This window comes from Stomoxys calcitrans, chromosome 4 (genome assembly GCF_963082655.1).
Source record: "Stomoxys calcitrans chromosome 4, idStoCalc2.1, whole genome shotgun sequence".
Taxonomy (NCBI): domain Eukaryota; kingdom Metazoa; phylum Arthropoda; class Insecta; order Diptera; family Muscidae; genus Stomoxys; species Stomoxys calcitrans.
The window spans coordinates 106,798,483-106,826,285 of record NC_081555.1 but is presented as its reverse complement, the minus strand read 5'-3'; the positions used below and the strand labels follow the sequence as shown (position 1 = coordinate 106,826,285).

At 41.6% G+C, this 27,803-nt stretch overlaps 1 protein-coding gene across 1 annotated transcript in view; it reads left to right on the top strand.

The window, feature by feature from the left end:
• Positions 1–1,291: 1,291 nt before the first annotated feature.
• Positions 1,292–27,803, top strand: part of LOC106086339 (uncharacterized) — a 121,516-nt gene continuing 95,004 nt past the window's right edge. The window contains exon 1 of the mRNA XM_059367229.1: positions 1,292–1,486. Within this exon, the coding sequence (XP_059223212.1) occupies positions 1,292–1,486 (195 nt within the window). The remainder of the gene's footprint in view (positions 1,487–27,803) is intronic.

Genomic DNA, 27,803 nt, shown 5'->3' with positions numbered 1-27,803 from the left:
CCCCCGTCTCCAAAAACACTCACAAAGAGGACAAATTTACGACCATAGCAATATGGGGCTCAAATGAAAGGTCCTTGGGAGTACAGCACGAATCTGATATCAACCTTCTCCATAAAACCACCCAAACAAGACCTATTTGCTGACCAAGGCAATATGGATCTTAAATGAAAGATCTTTGGGAGAAGAGCACGAAATCGACTTTCACTTTTGGGACCAAATATCTGGGGGTCCACCACACCCCAAGAAGGAATTTTACTGACCCTTGCAATGTGGCGTTTAAATAAAAGGTATTTGAGTGTAGAAAAATTCACGGGAAAATTGGACTACAATATCAGCCGAAATCAGGCATAAATTTCCAAATTTAGTGGAACTCCTCTCCAACATAGCGTTATCGGGCGCAGCAGAGCGGGTTAGTTTTCTATAGAAATAAAATTTTCTATAGAATAAAAAAATTACAATCGGATATTGTCCGGCTGCAGACCATAGAGTTATGTGTTTCTTTTACAAATAGAAAAACAAAAGAACCTTTTTTTAAAGTGTAATAATACTGACTCGTTTCCTAGATCTCGATTTCGACTGGCATTACAATCAGACATCGTGAAAAAACGAGTATAGCTTTCGGTATCATAACGGGACACATTAGATTTCGTGCTCACTTATGCAAAATCGGTGAGGCAAGTGATAGCATGTGTTGGAGCACTAATGACGTTTGAGCATTTCCTATGTTATTGCTCGGCTATCCCGGCTAACAGACACCGTCACTTTGGTGGAGACACAATACCAGACATAAACCAACTTAGGGGAGTGGTATGGAAAACAATTAAGGTGTTTGTAAGTAGCACGGAATTCGTAGATTACATTCTCTTTTTCAATGCTAGTTTATAGTATTTTGAGAGTACAACAAGCCGATTACTGGTTTAGGTGTATGTCCATAGTAGCATAGGTCGGACTTATATCCGCACCATCTTTTAAACCTAACTTAACCTATGTGTTGACAGGTGCAGTCTTACATTTTTATAGGAAAGTTTTTCATTTTCTTGCATAAACTTTCTGAAAGCGTTTTGAAGTACAACCCTCATTTGAGTTGTTAATTGCAAATTACAAATCTGCCCATGAACATTTCATTAAGGAAAGGGGACAAACTGCTCACATATCAATGAGCGCTGTCCAATTCAAGTTTAAGTTCAATGATAAGGAACCTCCTTTTATTAGCCGAGTGCGACAGTTCTTTGGGGAGAAGTTTCTACAGGGCATAGTAGGCACTGGGCCAGTAACCCGCCCCCTCGAAACAATGAGAACTACTATGAGAAACAAAGGAATAGGGAAAACGGATCCCCCTAACGTTGACGACCCACGCAAACGAAAGAAGGACAATGATTTGCGGAACTGCACCTGGAATGTCCACACTCTCTATAGCGAAGGTGCAGTAAACTCGCTGGAGGATGTACTAGAGAAGTACAAGGCAGATATTACCGTCTTACAGGAAGTGCGATAGGCTGAGAATGACGTCACTACAACACCAAAAGGTGACGAACTATACTATAGTTGCCATAACACGAGTCATGAATTTGGCTGTGGATTTGTGGTTAGTCGGAGACTGAAACACCTTGTCTCCAGCTTTACTGCGGTGGACGAGAGGCTATCCACAATCCGCATAAAAGCCAAATTCTTCAACCTCAGCTTAATTTGTGCCCATGCTCCGACGAAGGACAAAGAACGAGCAGACTAAGGATATTTTCTACGAGCGCCTAGAGAAAGAATATGACCGCTGCCCTGCCCATGATATTAAAATCGTTCTGGGAGATTTTAATGCGATAATAGGGAAGAAAGACATTTGTGGTCCAACAGTCGGAAAGTTAAGCCACCACTAGATAACGTCCAGTAATGGGTTGAGGCTGATGGATTTTGCCGCGGCAAAAAACATGGTAGTTGGTAGTTAGCAGCACCAGATTTCAAATTAAAAATATTCACAAAGCCACATGGCTGTCACCCAATCAAAACACGAGGAACCAAATTGATCACGTTGTGATAGATGGAAAGCATTCGTCCAGCGTGTTAGATGTAAGATCAATCCGTGGAGCGAATATAGATTCGGATTATTACGTTGTTGCAGCAAAGTCTCGCATCCGTTTGAACATGGCGAGGAATGCAAGATCTAAAACTGCACGGAAGTTGAATATTGAAAAGTTGCAAACACAACAGATGGCAGCGGCATACTCCACTCGACTTACCCAATTGCTTGATGAAAGCACTCTTTGTTCCGATGATAAAACGGCGCAGTGGTAAACTATTGCCCACTTTATGGAAAATGCCACGAAATCCGTATTTGGGTATCGGAAGCCACCTCCTAGAAACCCATGGTACGACCAAGAGTGTCGAGATGCTACTGAAGCCAAGAATGCTGCATATAGAGCCTGTAATCAGTACCAACGCGTCAGATGAAGGACAGGTATCGGGAGAAAAGGAGAGAGGAGAAACGTCTATTCCGCAGAAAGAAAAAGGAAATGGAAAGATGTGAGTATGAGCGAATTGAGATGTACAGGATTCAGAATGAAGTTCGGAAATTCTACTAAAGAATTAAACATCAAACCGATGGCTTTGATGCAGGAACATCCTCCTGCAGAGACATAAAAGGAAATCTGGTAACTGACACAGATAACGTGCTTAGGATATGGAAAGAACATTTTACCCAACTGCTAGTGTCCGACGTTGGCGGCGAAGAGGATACCCCAGAACCAATCCCTGATGATGGTATAGAATGTTGACCTCCTAGTCAGAATGAGGTGCAGGTAGCAGTGACCCGACTAAAGAACAACAAGGCAGCAGGAGCCGACGGATTACCCGCTGAACTATTTAAGACACGGTGATAAGGCGTATGCATCAGCTTATCTGCGCAATCTGGCTAGAAGAACGCATACCCGATGATTGGAACCTCAACATACTATGTCCCAGAAACAAGAAAGGAGACAAGAAGGAATGTGCCAACTGCAGAGGAATAAGTCTCTTCCCCATGGCATACAAGATACTCTCGAGCGTACTATGTGAAAGATTAAAACCTAAAGTCAATGAGATAATTGTGCCTTATAAATGCGGCTTTAGACCTGGTATATCTACCCTGGACCAGATATTGACACTACGCCAAATCCTGGAAAAGACCCGAGAAGGACAAATCAACGCCTACCAACTCTTTGTTGACTACAAAGCCGCCTTCGATACCCCTTTGCGTCCAAAGGACGACACTTGCTGATACGCGCTCCATAGTAAGAATAGGAAAGAATCTCTCCGAACCATTTAATTCCAAACGAGGTTTTAGACAAGGAGACAGCCTATCGTGTGATCTCTTTAATATCCTGATGGAGAAGATTATACGAGATGCAGATGTGAAAAGATATGGCACACTAATCACAAGAGAACACATGCTACTCGCCTATGCCGACGACATCGACATCATAGGTCGGTCACCGGAAGTATTAACTGCAGCCTTTGAAAGAATCGAAAGAGAGTCAGTGGAAATGGGTCTGGCAGTAAATGGAGATAAGACAAAATGGATGGTTTTAACTCCCAAAACGCCTTGTACAACCGATCAGATAAAGCAAATGGAGAAAATTGGGAACCACAACTTTTGAGAGAATATAGGCGATGTATGAACCACGAGCTGTATGAGCTGTATACGACGATAGCATAGTTACACGTATCAAAATACAATGGCTGCGTTGGCTAGGTCAGGTTGTCAGAATGAACGAAGAAGCTCCAGCAAAGTAGTCTTTTAAAGGCAAACTCGGTGGTACACGCAAATCGGGAAGACTAAAAGCCCGATGGAAAGATCAACTATTGGGGGACACCTCGAAACTTGGTGTCAGAGATTTTAGGAAAGATCCCAGAAGATCGAGGCGTTTGGTACGCTATTCTACGTTCGGCTAGTGAAACAAATGTTCTGTCATAGCCAATTAAAGTAAGTTAAAGTAAGTAAGATTCGTAATCCCAAATACCTATCATTTGGGCCCCTTATTGATATGGACTCTCAATTTGCCAGCCTTTAAAAGTTTTGGCGTTAGGGTGACTTCCTGGATTCTTGGACTCAATTTTTAATATATTATTCTATTCTTCAATACCATTCATTTAATATCCATATTGTCCTTATCGATCAACTTTTGATTATGGGTGGTGTATATAAATAGGATGCTTACCCAACACTAATGAAAGTATTTAACAGATAATTCAATCCAAAAATCTTACCTAAAAATTAAAAGAAAAAATATAAAGGTTAATTAAAATATTTGTAATAATTTGGTTTTGGGTAGAGATTTTAGAAGTAATCTTGAAAGAAAATATGGTTAGGATTTTAAAGATCGAGTACTATTGTATTAAAGCTGGAATACATTGATTTAGACCGTACTTGACACAGTTGTAGAGAGTCACAATAGAACACTATATCCAAAATTTCAGCTAAATCGGATACACATCGCGGTTTGTAAGGGCTCAAGAATTCAAATCGGGAGATAGGTTTATATGGGAGCTACGTCATGTTATAGACCGATTCAGACCGTACTTAACACAGTTATTGGAAGACATAACAAAACACTATGTGCAAAATTTCAACCAAATCGGACAAAACTTGCGGATTTAGGGGCTCAAGAAGTCAAATCTGAAGATTGGTTTATATGGGAGCTATTGTATATCAGGTTCTTGACCGATTTAGACGATGTTGTAAGTTACAACAGAACACTACATACAAAATTTGAGTCACATCCAATAAAAATTGCGCCTTCCAGAGGCTCACGAAGTCTAATCGTGAAATCGGTTTATATGGGAGCTATATCTAAATCCGATATAGCCCATTTACAATCCCCAATGACCCACGTCAATATAAAGTATCTGTGCAAAATTTCAAGCGGCTAGCTTTACGCATTCGACCGCTATCGTGATTTTGACAGACGGACATGGTTAGTTCGACTCAGAATGGCAAGACGATCAAGGATATATACTTTGTGGGGTCCTAGATCAATATCTCGAGGTGTTACAAACGGAATAACTTGATTAGTACACCCCCGTCCAATGATGGTGAATATAAAAACTAAGAACCCTAACGAAATTCTCCTTTCATCTTTGGATAACCACCCAGTTAAAACCAATTGAAGACGACCACTGACTAGTGATCATCTAGACTGAAGGGGCACCTCTTAAGCAAAAAAAAACAAGTAAAAGCGTGCTAAGTTCGGCCGGGCCGAATCTTATATACTCTCCACCATGGATCGCATTTGTCGAGTTCTTTTCCCGGCATCTCTTCTTAGGACCGATATAAACCATACTTGCCAAAGTTGTTGGATATCATAACAAAACACGTCGTGCAAAATTTCATTCCAATCGGATAAGAATTGCACCCTCTAGAGGCTCAAGAAATCAAGACCCAAGATCGGTTTATATAGCAGCTATATCAGGTTATCGACCGATTTAAACCATACTTGGCACAGTTGTTGGATATCATAACAAAACACGTCGTGCGAAATTCCATTCCAATCGGATAAGAATTGCGCCCTCTAGAGGCTCAAGAAGTCAAGACCCAAGATCGGTTTATATGGCAGCTATATCAGGTTATGAACCGGTTTGAACCATACTTGGCACAGTTGTTGGGTATCATAACAAAACACGTCGTGCGAAATTGCCTTCCAATCGGATAAGAATTGCGCACTCTAGAGGCTCAAGAAGTCAAGACCCAAGATCGGTTTATATGGCAGCTATATCAGGTTATGGACCAAGTTGAACCATACTTGGCACAGTTGTTGGATATCATAACAAAACACGTCGTGCAAAATTTCATTCTGATCGGATAAGAATTGCGCACGCTAGAGGCTCAAGAAGTCAAGACCCAAGATCGGTTTATATGGCAGCTATATCAGGTTATGGACCGATTTCAACCATACTTGGCACAGTTGTTGGATATCATAAGAAAACCCGTCGTGCAAAGTTTTATTCCAATCGGATAAGAATTGCGCACTCTAGAGGCTTAAGAAGTCAAGACCCTAGATCGGTTTATATGGCAGCTATATCAAAACATGGACCGATATGGCCCATTTACAATACCAACCGACCTACACTAATAAGAAGTATTTGTGCAAAATTTCAAGCGGCTAGCTTTACTCCTTCGGAAGTTAGCGTGCTTTCGACAGACAGACGGACGGACGGACGGACGGACAGACGGACGGACATGGCTAGATCGACATAAAATGTCGCGACGATCAAGAATATATATACTTTATGGGGTCTCAGACGAATATTTCGGGTAGTTACAAACAGAATGACGAAATTGGTATACCCCCCATCTTATGGTGGAGGGTATAAAAAAAATAAAAATAAAATAAAATAACACTCTCAAAGACTAGATAGTGGCTAAGTACGAGGAAAGAAGTTTCTACCAACTAAACAGATCTGGCGTTTTTGAAAATTTGGGTAAGGAGGAGGGTCGGCCCCCCATTCGCATATCAAAAAATGTAAAACCCTATTTTCACCACGGGATCTTGATGAAAATTTCCTGGAAATAATATAATTTAAGGGACACACAAACAAACATACAAACAAACAAATTGATGTTTATATATAAGATAGCTGGACAGGGCCCGCTCCGCTGCCCCTTCTTTTTCTCTCTTATTTTATCTGAGCCCAAAGTGTGGATATCATATTGGTGCTTTACTCCCCAATACCTTTCATTTGAGCCTTATATTGCTAAGGTCGGTAAATATGTCAGGCATGGCGGAGGTAGTTGGGGGTGAGGTGGACCCCCATATATCAGATTCATGCTCTAGTCTCAAATTCCTTTCATTTGAACCCCATGTTGTCATTTTTGATTTATATTTCCATTTGTCGGACTTTGGAGGTGGTGCGGCCCCCATGAATATCCCACCTTAAGTAAGGATACCAATTTCCCTGATTTTGACTCATTATAAATACACTAAATTTCGCTTAAATCCTCCCACCCACCGCCGAGATCTGGGAGGACCCCTCAATAAAGTTTGGATGTTAGATCTACTTCATTCTCTTGGTTTTGGTGGTGAACTGGAGTAGCCAAATCCTTTGCCCGAAAGTGGACATAAGATTCATACTCTACTCCCAAAAACCATTTTTGAGCTTCATATAGCATTCATATATATATGTGTGGTTTAGGTGGTGAGGTGTCCCTGAAACACTTGGTCATAAAACTGATATCAGATTTCCGCCCCTTTCTGCCATAATCCACAACTATGTCCATTTTGAGGAATATGTAGCCCTAAAAGAATATCAGCATCATGCTCTACTCTCAAATTTGTTTTATTCTAGCCCCAATTTCTATTGGTTTAGGGGAAGTTTATGGGGCGAAACAACGCCCAATCACTTGTCCCTAAACTTGGATATCAATTGCCCTCTGACACATACTTTCATTTGATTACAAGACATTCTCTGTCGTCCTCCATGACAGTTTGGTGTGGGAGGAGAGGGTCGAACCCACTGATGCTAAGACCCAAAATACAATTTACTTCAGTCTTTCATTGTCGCCATCTACATGCCCTGCTGGACGGCAAGTCTACAGGACGACTCTACTGATAAAGACCTTTCATGATGGTCATACATGTCCACTTGGGATGGTTTTCGTTTTGGGGCTGCCTCCTTGGTAACTACACCCAATTCTCTCCATACCTTTCATTTAAGTCCCATAAGGCCGGGTCGGTCCACTTTTGATTTTGGAAAGTTTTGGACTTTGGACGGCTCCCTAGATACTATTAGTATCAAATTTTTAGTATCATTATCATACTCTACTCTCGAATACCTTTAATTGCAGTCCTATATTGTCGCGATCGGTCCACTTTTTATTTTGAGCGGTATTCTTAGGGACGCCCTAGGTATTTGTATCCAATTTTGACACAATATTCGTATTCTACTTCCAAAAGCCTTTCATTTGAGTCCCATATTGCCCAATCGGTCCACTTTGATTTTGGGAGGTTTTGGGCTTGGGACGGCTCCCTTGATACTTGTATCCAAATTTTAATATCATTTTAATACTCGACTCTTTTCATTGGGGACCTATATTGTCCCAATCGGTCCACTTTTTATTGTGGGCGGTACTCTTGGTGGGCGCTCTAGGTATTTGGATCCAATTTTTTACACCATATTCGTATTCTACTTCCAAAAGCCTTTCATTTGAGTTCCACATCGCCCAATCGGTCCACTTTGATTTTGGGAGGTTTTGGGCCAAATTTTAGTATCATTTTCATACTCGACTCCTTTCATTGGGGACCTATATTGTCTCAATCGGTCCACTTTTTATTGTGGGCGGTACTCTTGGGGGGGGCGCTCTGGAAAGCCTTTCATTTGAGTCCCATTTTGTCCCAATCAGTGCACTTTGATTTTTGGAGGTAATTTTGGTGTGGTTTTAGGCTTGGAACGGCTCGCTTGATACTTGGACCCAATTTTAAGTATCATATTCTAATCGCAAATACCTTTTATTTGGTTCCCATATTTTCCAGATCGGTCCACTTTTGATTTTGGGCGGTTTTGGGCCTGGGGCAACCCCTAAGTACTTGGACCCAACTTTCAATACCATATTCGCATTAAACTCCTAAATACCTTTCATTTGGCTACCATATTGTAAATATCTACTGCTTGGGGGTTTTGGAGGGTGAGGAGGCCCCTCAGACAATATGGAAATAATTTGTGTCAGATGTGTACTCTAATCTTAAATACCTTTCCTTTGATACCTATATTGCCCAAAGCGATTAAAGTAACCCGTTGGGTGGTGTCTTTGAGGGTGGGGGACCCCCCCGACACTTGGTGTGACATTTTAATGCCATTTCATTTGATACCCATATTGTCATTGACATTTCATTTGATACCCATATTGTCCCAATCGGTAAACATGACCGTTCGGATGGGTTTTGGGATGGGACGTCCCCCCAGGTTATTTGAGCCCAGAATTTTGTTGTATCATTAGGTGGCATACAAAATGTAGCTTATAGCGGTGCAGGCATCTCCGAGATCTGGCGTTTTTAAAAATTTGGATATGGGGGAGGGTCCGCCCCCCTTCGGATATCACACAATGTAGTACCCTATTTTCACTATTTTCAACTTCCACCATTTGTGAACGAAAATCGGTTCTGCCGTTTTTGAGTCAATATGGAACAAACAAACAAAATTAGATACAAACAAACAAAAGATCTAGTCATGTCCCATGTCATGTCCGTCCAATCCCATAAAGTATATATATTCTTGATCGACATGACATTTTAAGTCGATCTAGCCATGTCCGTCCGTCTGTCTGTCGAAAGCACGCTAACTTCCGCAGGAGTAAAGCAGCCGCTTGAAATTTTTGCACAAATTCTTCTTATTAGAGTAGGTCGGTTGGGATTGTAAATGAGCCATATCGGTTCATGTTTTGATATAGCTGCCATATAAACCGATCATAGATCTTGACTTCTTGAGTCTCTAGAGGGCGCAATCCTTAACCCATTTTGCCTGAAATTTGTCGTGGCGTGTTTTGTTATAATTTCCAACAACTATGATAAGTATGATGGAAATCGTTTCATAATCTGATATAGCTGTCATATAAACCGATCTGGGGTCTTGACTTCTTTGGCCTCTAGAGGGCGCTATTCCTATCCGATTTGGCTGAAATTTTGCATGACGTGTGTTGTTATGACTTCCAAAAACTGTACTAAGTGTGGTTCAAACCGTTCCATAACCTGATAAAGCTGTCGTATAAACCAATTAGGGGTCTTGACTTGTTGAGCCTCTAGAGGGTGTAATTATTATCTAATCGGGCTGAAATTTTGAACAACGGATTTTTCCATAACTTTCAACATACGTGTCAAATATTTTCCGAATCGGTCTATAGCCTGATACAGCTCCTATATAAATCGATCTCCCTATTTTATTTCTTGAGCCTCTAGAAGGCGAAATTCCTATCCGATTTGGCTGAAATTTGGCATGACGTGTTTCATACTATATATGGTTCAAATGGGCCCATAAGCTGATATAGCTTTCATATAAACCGATCTGGGATTTTGACTTCTTGAGCCTCTGGGTTAGGTTAGGTTGAAATGAGGGTGCAGATATTAATCCGCCCCATGCCACTATGGACATACACCTGAGCTAGTAATTGGCTTGTTGTGCGCTCTAAAAACTTTAAAGTAACCTCTAAAAAGAAAATTTTAAGCTAGGAATTCCGTGCTACTTACAAAATCCTTAATTGTTCTCAATACCACTCCCCTAAGATGGTTCATGTTTGATATTGTGTCTCCACCTAAGTACCGGCATCTGTTGGACGCGAAAACCGGGCAATGACAATGGAAATGCTCCAACTTCTTATCAACTTCCCCGCATGCCCTACACATGGTATCACTTGACGCACCGATTTTACATAAGTGAGCTCGTAGTCCCATGTGTCCCGTTATGATACCAATACCTATACTGACCTCCTTCTTGCTTCCTTTCAGTAATAGCCTCGTCTTTTCACGATCTGGATCCCGCCATAGGATTTTCGCCGTCCTACCGACCGCGCATGCGCATTCGTCGCCCATTCCCTTAACTCAGTCTGCGTCAACCCGAAAGGCTTCGGGTTAACCAAGTTTATTGACGGCAGTCCTCTGGCCTTCACTGCCAAATCGTCTGCCCTTTCATTTCCCCTTACTCCGTTATGACCCGGCACCCAAACTATGCGGATTTTCCCATCCTCAGATGAGGCGTTAATTTCCTTCTAACACTGCAAGACTGTTCGTGACCTTACCGTCCTGGTTGTTATGCACTTATGGCAATTTTACTGTCGGTAAAGATGTTCACACTCGATGTCCTCGCGTTAGCACCATACCACGCATTCCGTGATCGCCCGGATCTCCGCCTGCAAGACCGTATTATGGTCAGGCAGTCTAAAACAGATCTCAGTCCCTGGGTTCTCAATGTAAACCCCTAGGCCCACTCTGTCCTCTAGCTTTGATCCATCCGTGAAACATGATCTTCCAGATGGCAATACTAGGGTTCCGTCAATCCAAGACTGTGTCGATGGCAGCAGTGCCTCGCACTCGGCTTCAAGGTTCATCCCAGGTATACGATCGGAAACCTCTTCCCTTCCTTCCAGGTTTCCTATCATCGCCTCGATTATACCGCGATGGTATGAGCTGCTCCCATCCTCAATCCATTCTCCCATCGTCTATATGTCAATGGGTCGGATATCTAGAATAGTCTCCAGGGGCGTGGTCCTCATCGCGCCGTCTATGCCAAGACAACATGCTCTCTGAACCTGTTGTATGGTCCTTTTGTTGCACTTTTTCTCCATAGCAGTCCTCCAAACTACTGAGGTGTAAGTAAGTATTGGTCTAATCACGCTTCTGTAGAGCCAGTGGACTATCGTCGGATTCAGGCTCTACATAGTGCCCAACATATGTGAGCCTTCTCAGTACGCTCCCGAATGTGCCACTTCCAATTCAGTTTCCTGTCCAAGATCACACCTAAGTATTTGACCTTGTCAGATATCGAAATCGTCTTATTGAGGAAACGTGGTGCGTTACATTGGCCCACCTTTGTCTTCCTCGTGAACAGGCATATTTCAGTTTTCTCTGGGTTAACATTGAGACCTCTGGGTCTAGCCCAGTCATATGCCATATGCAAGACCCTTTCGGCCCTTCTAAATAGCTCGTTTGGATCCTTACCCCTTAGAAGTATTGTAACATCGTCTGATCCTCTAGGGGGCGCAGTTATCATCCGATTTGTCTGACAGTTTCTCCCATGAACTTCAACATACGTGTCAAATATGGTCTGAATCGGTCTATAGCCTGAAAGAGCACCCATTTAAACTGATCTCCTTATTTTACTTTTTGATCCCCTAAAGAGCGCAATTTTTATTCGAATTGGCTTCCATTATGGTCTCCAACATTCAATTATGGTCCGAATCGGACCATAACTTGATTTAAGTTTCAATATCACAGCAATTCTTATCTTTTATCATTTGTTTGCATAAAAAGAGATACCGGGAAAAGAACTCGACAAATGCGATCCATGGTGGAGGTTATATAAGATTCGACCCGGCCGAATGTAGCACGCTTTTACTTGTTATATAAGCTTATATAAGCTGTAGTACGTAGACTCCATGGTGTAGGGTATTATATTATCGGTTCGGCCTGACTTTTGTCTTTCCTTATTGGTTGATGAACATTTTTTGCGTTTTCATTATTAGGCCAGAAACTTATATGGCAGCCCTCGTAACTGTGAATATATGGTTGCCCAAGAAGTAATTGCGGATTTTTCATATAATCGGCGTTGACAAATTTTTTCACAGCTTGTGACTGTGTAATTGCATTCTTTCTTCTGTTACTTTTAGCTTGCTTTAGAAAAAAAGTGTAAAAAAGTATATTTGATTAAAGTTCATTTTAAGTTTTATTAAAAATTCATTTACTTTCTTTTAAAAAATCCGCAATTACTTTTTGGGCAACCCAATAGTAGTGAAGTTATAATGAAATAGGATGATTGATATATCCATGGTTATTTGTTTGAACTCCATATATCTTCTTGGCATGAAGTTGTTTATCTGTACTATTTCTTACCGAATAACTAACAACTGATGACAAAACCACCATATGTGGTTAACAAAATATTCTTATGCAAAAACTTGTCTTTTTTTCTTCATTTACAAAGCATATTTTGTCCATCTTATCACAGTACTTGTATAGTCAGTCTATCGTTTAAGCGTCAACTCTGTTTCATTTCTCAACCACATAATGTGGAATACATTTTCTATTCATCTCGTCTGTCATTCAGTGTGAAGGCAAATACAAAATTTTTAATTTTTTCAATTATTTGCCAATGTATAATTTTAATTTATCATCAATGCAGTATCACAAATTAAGTTGTGCATTTCAATTGCAAAATATACATGCAATATGAAGTCTTTAATTGTTCAACAAATTCAATAAAATCTTGAACACCATCTGTGCCAAAAGGTTAAGTAGTAACCGAGCAAGGTAGTTGAAATTGAAACTTTGAATTTGCAATGTCTAGAGCAGCGATGGGCATGTAAACACTCACTACTGCACAATATTGTGTACTTTCAGAAGAACATAAGCCCATGGCCTTGTAAATAATGTGTTTAAGTCTTGGTATGTCCATTACTGGTCTAGAGCAACAAACATTTCCATGAAATTTTTAACATACTTCCTGCAGTAGCTTTGCCATAGCTTTTCATGCTAGGTTTCCTAGGAAATAATTTCAAGTGCTCAATTTGGATATGTGCATTTGGTATGGATGATGCTTTACAAATATCTCAATTAGGAAAGGTCAAAAAGGTGATGATGAACTTTTCGATGGCCGTTTAAGGTCGAAATGTTATACAGGTTAAGTAGATAGCATTTACTTAGTTATATAAATTGTTTTGGGCAGTGTGAGAGGAAAGAAATGTTAACAATTTCAAAGTACTGACATGTTTTAAGTTAAAAAGAAACATTTAAATCTATAGCAATTAAAGAGTTATTGACAGTCTACAACACTAGGATCAATCCCATGGCAGCCGGTTGTATGCACCGGTTTGACTCGACGGAGTCCATTATCGGTAAGGGCTGTCGCTTTAGTGTGCGTGTTCGTCCTTTTTCTCGTCATGGCAGAGGCACATCCCGGAGTGCCTTCTCCGCACGCTTCTGGTTCGTGCCGAGATTGAAAAGAAGCCCGCATCCTGGCTCTGTTCGGTTTGCCAGAACCGCCTTCATCATCGGACGGTGTCGGTGTAACCGGTGCATGAAGTGGGTCATTTCCGATCTTGCTCTGGCCTTACGTTACTATGGGAGTAAAGTAGTACTGAATATGTTGCATATGGTGCTGTACGAACATAGACAACAGTGGTTTACAAATGTCGGCATTGTGCCAGGATACACTTCTTGGCATTCGCCGGGCAATCTTGTGGCGGGGGTGTTGTTATTGCGTAAATTGTCGCACCAGAGTTCTCGTAGAGGTCACGCAGCCCAATTCAATCGTTCAATTGAATTGCAATGATCTCAGAGGAAAGATCGAAGAGATTGTAAATTTTATTCGACACCGTAGCGTTAGAGGTTTGCATTTTCGCCTATGACGTCGAACGCTTGGGTTCGAATCCTGGCAAGAACATGAGAAAAATTTTCAGCGGTGGCGATATCCTCCTAATTCTGGTGACATTTGTGAGGTACCATGCCATGAATAGAATTAATGTAAAAACCTATTCCCAAAAAGGTATCGGGCGCATTGTGACACGATGTTCTGAATCGGCAATAAAAAGGAGGACCCTTGTCATTGAGCTTGAACCTAAAACGGACAGCGCACACTGATATGTTAAAAGTTTTCCCGGTTCGTGAGTAAATTTACATTTGGAGGAACATATGGATAGCGCTGATCCAGTAGACAAAGCTGACCAACAACATCTGCCAGCACAGTTGTCACGGACGCAATGTGCTACCTAAGAGAGGCTTAAGGTAAGGCGGTGGGGATTGGCATTCGTGATACACCATTCCTTGCAATACTGACCCATTTCGCCTGCGCCTGGCGCTAGGGACCCCAACATAGTGTGTTTGGGGATAGCAATAAGGCCTGGTACTGCCGAGATAGAGCTATACAACGTGCACATACCGCCAGTTGGCAGTAGTGGTCCAGCATATGGCCAAGCTTACAAGCCCAATATAAGTAAGCTACTATCTGGCCATAATCGTCGGTTCTAGGAGACTTTAATGGGCATCTCGTTTTATGACATTCTCTCCTAAGTAACCACCAGCGGGGCATAGCTTTGGCAGAGCAGATCTAAGGCTTCACGTTTCGCACGGTGAACCTCGCCAAACATTTGCATTGCATCCCCTGATCTCCTGAGTGACGTATCCTGGCATGCCGTCGTTTCTTTTGGGTCAGACCACCTTCCCATAATTCTCACCATCGCCCGGTCACCCGACTTCATAACCTCCGAGCACCGGCCGTTTGTCAATCAGAGGAAGGCTTCAAAGAGTACACCAATCGCCGCTTGGTACCGCCTCGGATGCTAGTTGGCGAGAGGAAATTCCGAGACATCATTAACGCAGCAGCCGCTCGCTTTATACCAACCCCAACTGAGGCCTAATTTCCCGGCACAGGCAGTGGTACTCGCAGACGAGCGTGATGGGATTCATTGTATGGATCCCACTAACCCCAGAATCAGCGAGCTGAATCTGGAAATAAACAGGGGAGTCAACGAACATAGGCGGAATTTTTGGCTGGAACACTTGAAGCAATGTAACTTAGGTGCCGGTTTAAGCAAGCTGTCAGTCACTTTTAGCGTCGTAACTGCGACTGATCCGAAGAGATGCGCCAGGTTCTTCAACCGTCAATTTATTGTGCATGCTGAGAGTGACTGGGTTAGGAGGAGAGCCATTCGTCGCATACGTGAATTGCGAGCCGAAGGACAGTCATCACAATTTACCTTGGACGAAGTTACGAATGTCATCAGTGACGCCAAGTCAAACAAGGCGTTGGGCCTCGACAGAATCTGTACATTGATACTGAAGAATCTGGATATACCTGGAATCGAGTACCTTACAACTGGCCTCAATCTGTCTTGGTCCACTCTTATAAAGGGTGATTTTTTAGCTATTATTTTATTGGGAGCACTAGTTTAAACAACTCACGCACGTTTCGTGTTTATATGAAATAATCTTCAAACATTAAGTTATATGGACCGTACTATCGTTTAAAATAAGGATTTCATATATTTTTTCAGAATTTTTTGTGTGTGGTTTTTTTTTTTGAAAAACTTATTATAGCTCTCAAAAAATCATCCTTTAGTACCCGATGTCTCGAAAATGGACAGAGTGATCTCGCTACTGAAGCCTGCAAAAGACCCAAGAAGGGGGTGTCCCACAGACCGATATCCCTTCTCTCACCTTCAGCCAAGGAGCTTAAGGGACCTCTCCTCCCCAAACTCGTTGGAGAATTTCCATTCGCCGGGCATCAGCATGGATTTCAAAGACTTCATATCACAACAACTGCTTTGCATGCCATCACCGCACACATTTGCCGTGGCTTCAATCAGCCCAGGCCGTACCTTAGGATGGTCCTTGTGCCACTGGACCTATCGAACTATTTGAGTACATAGCCCCTGCAGACAGGCCTGAAACACTGGGTCGCGAATTATCTGTGTGGTCGCCAGTCATTTGTGGAATTTAGAGAGAAGAACTCGTGGAGTGAAACAAGATGTTCCACAAGGCGGGGTGATATCTCCGACTATGTTTAACCTCTTTTTATTCTCTATTCCTCCTCCATCCTCTGCTGGAGGGGGTGGAATCATATGCGGACGATTGTATTGTATTGGCATTAGGCCCCGAACCCATTGATGACATCTGCATCAGGTTAAACGTATACCTCAACGAACTTGCCTCTTATATCGCTGCACGAGATCTGAAGTTATCTTCCACCAAATCTTCAGCCACTTTGTTCACTATATGCTCGCATGAGGTGGATAGGAAGCTGAATTTGATGTTCAATGGAGAAATGATTCTGACCATTAAGTGCTCTAAAATACTTCGAGACAGCTCTTACAAATTCTCCTCATAGCAATTGGAGGAAAAGTCAAAAGTAGAAACAAGGTCCTCAAGTCACTTGGCGGCAGCACTTGGGGTGCCGACAAATAAACCTTGATGACAATACAAATCAATTAGCCGGTCTGGAGAAAGTTCTGTGAATAATATCAGAATGCCGGAAAGAAAGGAATCCCTCAAAGTCGACCTATTGATACACTGCTCCACAGTGGGTATGAGGGCTAAGTCCTCGAAATTAAAAGTTTAGCCTCCACGAGATAACGTCTAGTAATGGGTTGAGGGTCATAGTTTCGCCGCCGCAAAAAACATGGTAGTTAGTAGCACCAGATTTCAACATAAAAATATTCACAAAGCCACATGGCTGTCACCTATTCAAAACACGAGGAACCAAATTGATCACGTTGTGATAGAAAGCACTGTTCTGATGATATAATGGCGCAGTAGCAAGCTATTGCCCACTCCGTGGAAATGCCGCGAAATCCATGCTTGGGTACTGGAAGAGTGTCTAGATGCAACTGAAGCCAAGAACGCGGCATATAGATCAACCGTGCAATCAGTAGCAACGCGCCAGATAAAGGTGAGGTATCGGGAGAAAAGGAGATAGGAGAAACGTCTAATCCGCCGAAAGAAAAAGGAAATGGAAAGACATGAGTGTGAGCGAATTGAGATGTACAGGTGTCAGAATGAAGTTAGAAATTCTACCAAACAATTAAACATCAAACCGATGACTTTGGTGCAGGCACATCCTTCTGCAGAGACAAAGAAGGAAACCTGGTAACTGACACAGACACTTTACCCAACTGCTAGTGTCCGACGTTGGCGGCGAAGAGGATACCGCAGAACCAATCGATGATGATGGTTTAGAATGTTTACCTCCTACTCAGAATGAGGTCCAAGTAGCAGTGACCCAACTAAAGAACAAAAAGCGGCAGGAGCCGACGGGTTACCCGCTGAACTATATAAGACCGGAGGCGATACGGTGATAAGGCGTATGCATCAGCTTTTCTGCGCAATCTGGCTAAAAGAACGCATACCCGATGATTGGAACCCCAGCTTCTATGTCCCGTACACAAGAAAGGAGGCAAAACGGAATGTGCCAACTACTGAGGAATAGGTCTCCTCCCTATTGCATCGAAGATACTCTCGAGCGTACTGTGTGAAAGATTAAAACCTAAAGTCACTGAGATAATTGGGACCTACCAATGCGGCTTTAGACCTGGTAAATCAGTCCTGGACCAGATGTTCCCACTCCGCCTAATCTTGGAAAAGACCCGAGAAGGACAAATCAACACCTACCATCTCTTTGTTGACTACAAAACCGCCTTCGATACTCGGAGCGCATGGAACGCTATTCTGTGTTCGGCTAGTGGAACAAATATTCTGTCATAGCCTTATAAAGTAAAGTACAGTAAGGAATTATGGTATGGCTTGGCAAACCATCTCATACCGTGCATAACTGCCAAGCTTACTCTTTCGAAAGTAAGCGTGCATTCGACAGAGGGATGGACGGAAATGGCTAGATGGCCTTAAAACGTGATGACAATTAAGAATATATATGTATACTCTATTGGATCTTAGACGAATATTGCGAGATGTAACAAACGAAATGACGAAAATTTTATATCCCCATCCTATGGTGGATGGTATAAGAAGTGTGATAAACCTTTAAACTAAATCTTACCTGCCATCAATAGCAAATCAATTCCCAATTTATTGGAAAGTAAAAACTCGAACCAAAGCCACATGAACTTATGCATACCCCAATTTTAAATATTTATAAATTTCCAACACCTATGTACATCAAACCCCTTGACTAATTTGAAACTTAAACAAAATGTTGAACCGTATGACATTCGACAATTTTTGGCAACGACATCAACATTTCAAGCATTGTGGTTACTAAACAGATGCTAAAGCAAAATGTCTTCGCTCTATGTATTTTGGTGTTGGATAAAACTTTTACTCAAAGAATTGCAAATATTTTTAACAAAATGCAGATGTAAACAACACCACACCACGCACACAGATTGACAAACATCATAGTCGTGTGCAACTCGACAACAAGCTGCATGCAATGATGACAACATGGAGCTGTTATGGCAGTAGCAGCATTTATCTAAACACTGGCAATTTGCAAAACATCTCTTCAATGTAGGGGGATGGCAGCTATTCTCTGTATTTCGGTCACAGCAGCCACTGTCGTCAAATGCAGCAAAACTTTAGCCAAGACAACGGAAATGAATTTCAAAGAAAATATGTCTGCTTCGGGTGAGATAAAAACAAAATGGGAACAAATTTAAGAGGGGGGATTATTGTTTAAATCAATTTTAAGGATTGTTTGGAGGAAATGCTTCTAGCAGTTTATGGTTTGTATTTCTAAAAAGCAGATTTAATTTTTATTAACAGTAATTTTTAGTTGGAATTAGGGGACTTTAAAGGTTAGGTTAGGTTGGAAAGAGGGTGCAGCTATTATTCCGCCCCATGCCACTATAGACATACACCTAAGCAGGTAATCGGCTTGTTGTGCGCTCTAAAAACTAAAAAGAAACCTCGAAAAGAGAAAACTTTTAGTGAGGAATTCCCTGCTACTGCCAGAAGGAAGCAATCGTTCCACAATTGACTCAGAATACACGATTGATTCGATCTAGCCATGTCCGTCTGTCCGTTTGACTCTCCATGGTAAATTGTAATCAAAGTACGATAGTATATTATCATAACTTTCAGACTTCCTTTTTGGGCTAGAAACGAAGCCTATTGATATTGGAAAAAATCGGTTCAAATTTGGTTGAAGCTTCTTCGGCTTAAATTAATTGCAGCTTTTTAAAGTATCGAAAAAGTATCAACAAAAATGGGCTTCAAAATGGAGTTAAGACAAAGTGAGTGATTTTAACTCCCACAAAGCCCTGTAAACCCTAGCAGATAAAGAAAATGCAGAAATTTGGGAACTACAACTTTGAGATAGGCATCAACTTTAGCTACCTCGGTAACGGCGTAACCGAAACAAATGACACCAGTTTTGAAATAAAACGAGGGATAATATGGGCTAACAGATGCTACTTTGGATTGAGCAAGCTGCTGAGGAGCAAAGCCACCTCTCGACAGACGAAGATTACACTATACAAGACAAGATTACACTATACAAGATACTACCGGTGCTGTTGTATGGCTTTAAGGCATGGGTAATTTCAAAAGTAGATGAGGAAGTTTAGCCTTCACGAGATAACGTCCAGTAATGGGTTGAGGCTGATAGATTTCCCTGCGGCAAAAAAACATCGTAGCTAGCAGCACCAGATTTCAACAAACAAAAAAGTTCAAAGTCACATGGCTGTCACCTGATCAAAACACGATAAACCAAATTGATCACGTTGTAATAGATGGATGGCATTCATCAAGCGTGTTAGATGTACGATCGATCCGTGGAGCGAATATAGATTCGGATCATTACCTTGTTGCAGCAAAGGTTCGTACCCGTTTGAACATGACGAGGAAAGTACGATCTGACACTGCACGGAAGCTGGACATTGAAAAGCTGCAAGCACAACAGATGGCAGCGGCATACTCCACTCAACTGACCCAAATGCTTGTGAAAGCACTCCTTGTTCCGATGATACAATGGCGCAGTAGCAAACTATAGCCCACTCCATGGAAAATCCCGCAAAATCCGTACTTGGGTACCGGAAGCCTCCTCCAAGTAACCCATGGTACGAGTGTCGAGATGCTAGTGAAGCCAAGAATGCGGCATATAGAGCAACCCTGCAATCAGTAGCAACGCGCTAGATGAAGAAATGGTATAGGGAGAAAAGGAGATAGGAGAAACATCTGTTCCGCAGAAAGAAAAAGGAAATGGAAAGACGTGAGTGCGAACATATTGAGATGTACAGGAGTCAGAATGAAGTCCGGAAATTCTACCAAGGATTTAAACATCAAACCGATGGCTTTGGTGCAGGCACACCCTCCTGTAGAGAAAAAGAGGGAAAACTGGTAACTGACACAGATAACATGCTGAGGATATGGAAAGAACATTTTACACAACTGCAAGTGTCCGACATTGGCGGCGAAGAGGATACCACAAAACCAATCCCTGGTGATGGTATAGAATATTTACCTCCTAGTCAGAATGAGAGCCAAGTAGCAGTGACCGGACCAAAGAACAACAAGACAGCAGGAGCCGACGGGTTACCCGCTGAACTATTTAAGACCGAAGGCGACACGCTGATTAGGCGTATGCATCAAATTTTCTGCTCAATCTGGCTACAAGAACGCATACCCGATGATTGGAACCTCAGCATACTATGTCCCGTACACAAGAAAGGAGACAAGACGGAATGTGTCAACTACATAGGAATAAGTCTCCTCCCCACCGCATACAAGAAGTCGGGAGGCGCTTGGAACGCTATTCTACGTTCGGCTAGTGGAACAAATATTCTGTCAAAGCCAATTAAAGTAAAGTAAGTAGTCGAGGTAGTACTTGGAGTGTTTGAGGGAAAAATCCTTCGTTGAACATATGGACCAGTTTGCGTTAATGAAGAATATAGGCGTCGTATGAAACACGAGCTATATGACGACGATAGCACAAATATTCTGTCATAGCCAATATACGAAAGAAAGAAAGGCATAGAGGAAATCGTGTGCAAAATTTTAAAAAGATTGGTTAATAAATGAGCTTGTAATGGCTCTAGAAACGAAAATCGGACGATATATATACATGGAAGCTATTGCGACATCCTGCAAAGTCATACCATCATTGGAGGCCACCGTAGCGCAGAGGTTAGCATTTCCGCCTATGACGCTAAACGCTTGGTTTCGAATCCTGGCGAGACCATCAGAAAAAATTTGTCAGCGGTGGTTTTCCCCTCCTAATGCTGGCGACATTTGCGAGGTACTATGCCACGTAAAAACTTCTCTTCAAGAAGGGGTCTCGCACTGCGGCACGCCGTTTGGACTCGGCTATAAAAGGCCGCTTATCATTGAGCTTAAACATGAATCGGACCGCACTCATTGATATTTGAGAAGTTTGCCTCTGTTCGTTAATGAAATGTTCTTGGTCAAATTTGCATTTTTTACCAAACTCAGGCATGGCTAGGCTTTGTAGTCAAAGATAAGATGGTATGTATTGATTTGTTTATCTTGGGACTATGGTGGATTTACCAGGTCTTAAGCTGCATTGATAGGGCGTAATTATCTCATTGACAAGGTTTTAATCTTTCTCATAGGGGAGGTAAACTTATTCCACTGTAGTTGGAACGCTGAGGTTCCAATCATAGGGTATGTGTTCTTCTAGCCAGATTGTGTAGCTGACCCATACGCCTTGTTATTTCGAGTATCATTGGCAATCAGTATTTGGGTAAAACGAGTGCCACTTGACTCCTCACTGAGACTCTCCTCTCATGTCTCAAGAGAGACTCTCCTCTCGGTGAAGGGGTAAATAAAATTCGGTCCTGCCGAACTTAACCATAGACGTTGTTGCAATTGTCTAATAGTGACTGCCTGATTTAAATTTCATTGTTTCCAATATATATTTTTTTTCGTTTCGACTACGAATGGAAAAGAAGTCGAGACAAAAGTTTTACCAACGTCTCCCAAAAAGACGGCACAATGAAATAAGAGACAAAAAAAAAATCTTTTTTCTTTCCTCTTTTTTTCTAAGGGTAAACATAAATAATTTTCCAATACTCAATATTATCGTCTATATCTTTTCCAGAGTTCATGACATCCCCTAAAGTAGTTTATTTCCATTTTTCAGTAATGTCTTCGCCCTTTCATTAAAAGAGCAAAAAGTTTTATACACTAAGTTTGTAACCACTATCGAAAGATGCTAAAAGAGAACTTTGGGCAAACGGTTTTTGTACCCTCCACCATTGGATGGTGGTATACTACTTTCGTCATTCCCTTTGTAGCACTTTGAAATATTCTTCAAAGACGCCATAAAGGTATATATTGGGTTGCCCAAAAAGTAATTGCGGATTTTTCATATAGTCGGCGTTGACAAATTTTTTTCACAGCTTGTGACTCTGTAATTGCATTCTTTCTTCTTTCAGTTATCAGCTGTTACTTTTAGCTTGCTTTAGAAAAAAAGTGTAAAAAAAGTATATTTGATTAAAGTTCATTCAAAGTTTTATTAAAAATGCATTTACTTTCTTTTAAAAAATCCGCAATTACTTTTTGGGCAACCCAATATATTCTTGATCGTCATGACATTGTGAGTGGGTATAGCCATGCCGGTCCGTCTGTCCGTCCATCCGTCTGTCTATTGAAAGCACACCAGCGAACCTGCAAACAAATTGAAAAGTCCATTAGATTGGCATTAGTGAATTGGAGAACAACTGTGTAGACGAAATAAAGTGAGGAACAGGATTTATTAGCCATTCTTGGTTTACACACCTTATGTGACGGTGTCGACTCGTTTGGTGCTTTCGGAGGAGTAAAACTGGGCGCTTGAAATTTTATACAAACACTTCTTATTAGTACAGCTCGGTTGGGATTATAAATGGGCCATATGGGTCCATGTTTTGATAAAGCTGCCATATAAACCAATTTAGGATCTTTACTTCTTGACTTCTTGAGCAGCTAGTGGGGGCACAACTTTTATCAGACTTCTGGCTGAAATTTTTTTTGTGACTTTCAACAACTGTACTAAGAATGGTTCAAGTCGGTCCATAACCTGGTATAGCTGCCATATAAACCGATCTGGGATCTTGACTTTTTGCGTTCTTGAGTCTCTAAAGCGCGCAATTATTATCTGATTTGGCTGAAACTTTGCATGAAGTGTTTTACTTTGGCTTCCAACAAGTGCGTGAAGAATGGTCTTATTCGATTCATAACCTAATATAGCTCCCTTATAAACCGATATCCCGATTATGCTTCTTAACCCTCTAGAAGGCGCAATTCTTATCCGATTTGACTAAAATTTTGTACAACGGCTTCTCCCATGACCAACATACCCTGGCACGGAATAGCTATGAGCACGACACTGGCTGGAACATTGAGGTCTGAACTGTGTGGTCTTCATTGCTGTAACGGGAGGCTTAGCTGCGAGCTACCGGACGCATCCACAGGTTGCTGATAGTGGAATGCTCCATACGAAATAGCTGCTATGGCAGTCGCGCACAATCAGAGGAATAGAGCGGAGAGTCCCAGTGAGACGCCGGGCGGCACTGGCTCTTGCACAAATACTGAGTGCCTATGATGTACAGGGCGCGTCCACAGGTTGCTGATAGTGGAAATGCTCCATACGAAGTAGCTTCAATGGCAGTCGCGGACAATCAGCGGAATAGAGCGGAGAGTTTCAGCGAGACGCCGGGCGGCACCGGCTCTGCCAATATACTAAGTGCCTATGATGCTCAATATGACAAGGTGAGTTATAGGCGCCTTTAAATAACCAATGGGCACCTTGTTCCCACTGAGATCGGTCCTTTGGACCGGAACGAGCTTGCTCACCTACAGGAGCTTGACGAGGATCGCTACCTCCACATGAAAACGTGGCTACAACAACAACAACTACTACAACACCAACATACGTGTCAAATATGTTCTGAATCGGTATATAGCCGAATACAGCTCCCATATTAGCCGATCTCCCGATTTTACCCCTGAAGAGCGCAATTCTTATATGAACTGGCTGAAATTTTACACAATGGCTTCTACTATGGTCTCCAACATTTAGTTCAATAATGGTACGAATCGGACCAAATTTTTTATTCAAAATGCAAATTTTGCCCATGAACATTCCACTAAGGAACAGAGGCAAACTTCTCACATACCAATGGGTGCAGTCCGATTCAAGTTTAAGCTCAATGATAAGGGGCCTCCTTTTTATAGCCGAGTCCGAAAGGCGTGCCACAGTGCGACACCTCTTTGGAGAGAAGTCTTACATGGCATAGTACCTCACAAATGTTGCCAGCATTAGGAGGGGAAAACCACCGCTGAAAATTTTCTCTGATGGTCTCGCCAGGATTCGAACCAAGGCGTTCAGCGTCATAGGCGGACATGCTAACCTCGGCACTACGGTGGCCTCCCAATTCTTATACATTATCCCTTGTTTGGAGATATCGGGCAAAGAACGCGACAAATGTTATTTATGGTGGAGGGTATATAACATTCGGCCCGGTCGAACTTAGCACATTTTTACTTGTTTTTCTTTAGTTTATTTCCTCATTCGACCAGAATATAAGGAATGAATAATCATAAAATAGTTCCTTTTCTCAACGAAACTCTTGTGAAAAATAAAACTTTTTATTACTTCAATATTTATTGAGTTGTCATGCTATTTTTTCTTGCCTTTTGTTTCCCTGTATGTTTGGAAAAATAATTCCTCTCCAGCATAAATGGGGCACTATATTTTAAATTATGCTGCGAGCGCAATTTTCGTTCGTTCGTTTGTTTGTTCAATTCAATTGACCAAAAAATATGATTTATAGCATTTTTTAATGTGTTGAATGTTTCGATGTTTTTGCGGTTTTCGTGAACCGGCGAATGAGTTTGTGATAAATGGAAATAAAAATAGTTTGTGGTTTGAAAAATATCGTAATGCTGAAAAATGTATCATCTAGCTTTTTGGTAGTTGCAGCAGTCAGTCGCATACTCGTACAGTGTAGCGTATGAGTTATAGGTCAATGAAATCGAATAAATCATACGCTACACTGTACTTCAACTTAGAAATAATCCAATAAACAAAGGAATGGCGAAGGTCGGGCGGAAGGAAAGGAAGATAAGGAAGGCGAAGGTCGGGCGGAACTGACTATATAATACCATACGGTTAAGATCTGTATCAAAACAATCCGTGCCAAATTTTGTGCAGATCGGTTGAAAATTGTAGTTACTACAGCCATTAGAGTGCAAATCGGGCGATACATATACACGGGAGCTATATCTAAATCTGGACCGATTTTGATGAAATCTTGCACTTTTGTTAAGATCAATAACAAAACTAACCGTGCCAAATTTTGTGCAGATCGTTTGAAAATTGTAGTTACTACAGCCATTAGAGTGCAAATCGGGCGATACATATACACGGAAGCTATATCTAAATCTGAACCGATTCTGATGAAATCTTGCACGTTTATTAAGATCAGTAACAAAACAATCCGTGCCAAATTTTGTTCAAATCGGATGAAAATTGTAGTTACTACGGTCATTAAAGTGGAAATCGGGCTATACATATATATGGGCGCAATATCTGAACCGATTTTTACCAAAATCAATAGCGTTTGTTCTTTTCCCGGTGTCTCTTTTAGGCAAACAAAGGAAAGGATAAAAGATAAGAATTGCTATGCTATTGGAATAATGGAATGAATGTTGGAGACCACAGTAAAGTCATTGTGAAAAATTTTATCCAAATCGAATAAGGATTTCGCCCCCTTAGGGGAGATGTATTAGTTTAAAAACCGATTCGGACCATATTTGACATGTATGTTAAAGGTCATGGGAGAAGCCGTTCTACAAAATTTGACCCAAAATCAGATAATAATTGCGCCCTATAGAGGCTGAAGAAGTCCAGACCCCAAATCGGTTTATATGACAGCTATATCAGGTTAGGCATCGATTTCACCAGTAATTGGCACAGTTGTTAGGAATTATAACAAAATACCTTATGCAAAATTTCAGCTAAATCGAATTCAGTCCACCAGTGGCTCAAGAAGTCAAGATCCCAGATCGGTTTATATGATATATATACCCACCACCGAAGGACAACACATCCAAATATCCATTTCCGACCCTATAAAGTATCTATATTCTTGATCGTAAAAATCTAAAACGATCTAGCCATGTCCGTCCGTTTGTCAGTTGAAATCACGCTACAGTCTCTAAAAATAGAGATATTGAACTGAAACTTTGCATAGATTCTTTCTTTGTCCATAAGCAGGTTCGAAGATGGGCTATATCGGACTATATCTTGATATAGCCCCCATATAGACCAATCCGTCGATTTAGGAACTTAGGCCCATAAAAGCCCCATTTATTATCAGATTTTGCTGAAATTTCGGACAGTGAGTTGTGTTAGGCCACTCGACATCCCTCTTCAATTGGGTCCAGAACGGTCCAGATTTGGATATAAATGCCATATAGACCGATCTCTCGATTTAAGGTCTTGGGCCTATAAAAATCGAATTTATTGTCCGGTTTTGCTGAAAATTAGAACAGTTAGTTGCATTAGGCCCTTCAACATCCTTCTTCAATTTGGCCCGGATTGGTTCAGATTCGGATATAGCTGTCATATAGACCGATCTCTCGATTTAAGTTTTTGGGCCCACAAAGGGCGCACTTATTGTCCGATGTAGCCGAAATTTGGGACAGTGAGTAAAGTAAGACCCCTTGATATTGTTCTGCAATATGGCACAGATCGATCCAGATTTGGATATAGCTGCCATATAGTCCGATCTCTCGATTTAAAGTCTTGGGCCCATAAAAGGCGCACTTATTGTCCGATTTCGCCGAAATTTGAGACAGTGAGTAAGGTTAGGCTCCCTGATATGTTTCTGCAATTTGATTCAGATCGGTCCAGTTTTGGATATAGCTGTCATATAGACCGATCTCTCGATTTAAGGTTTTGGGCCCACAAAGGGCACACGTATTGTGCGATTTCGCCGAAATTAGGCACAGTGAGTTGCGTTAGGTCCCTCGACATAATTCTGCCATATAGCACAGATCGGTCCAGATTTGGATATAGCTGCCATATAGACCGATCTCTCGATTTAAGGTCTTGGGCCCATAAAGGCGCACTTATTATCCGATTTCGCCGAAATTTTCGACAGTGAGTTCTTTTTCAAATTGGCTCAGATCGGTCCAGATTTGGATATAGCTGCCATATAGACCGATCTCTAGATTTAAGATTTGAGCCCACAAAAGGCGCAATTAGTATCAGATTTCGCCGAAATTTAGGACAGTGAGTTGTGTTAGGCCCTTTGACAGCCCTCTTCAATTCGGACCAAATCGGTCCAGATTTGGATATAGCTGCAATATAGGCCGATCTCTCGATATTAGGCTTTGGGAACATAAAAGGCGGATTTATTGTCAGATTTCGCCGAAATTTGGAAAAGTGAGTTGCGTTGGGCTCTTCGACAACTTTCTGCAATTTGGCTCAGGTCGGTTCAGATTTGGATATAGCTGACATCTTTCGATTTAAGGTTTTGGGCCCATAAAAGGCACATTTACTGTTCGATTTCGCTGAAATTTGAGACAGCAAGTTGTGTTGGGTCCTTCGACAGCCTTTTTCAATTTGGCCTAAATCGGTCCAGATTATGATATAGCTACCATAAAGACCGATCTCTC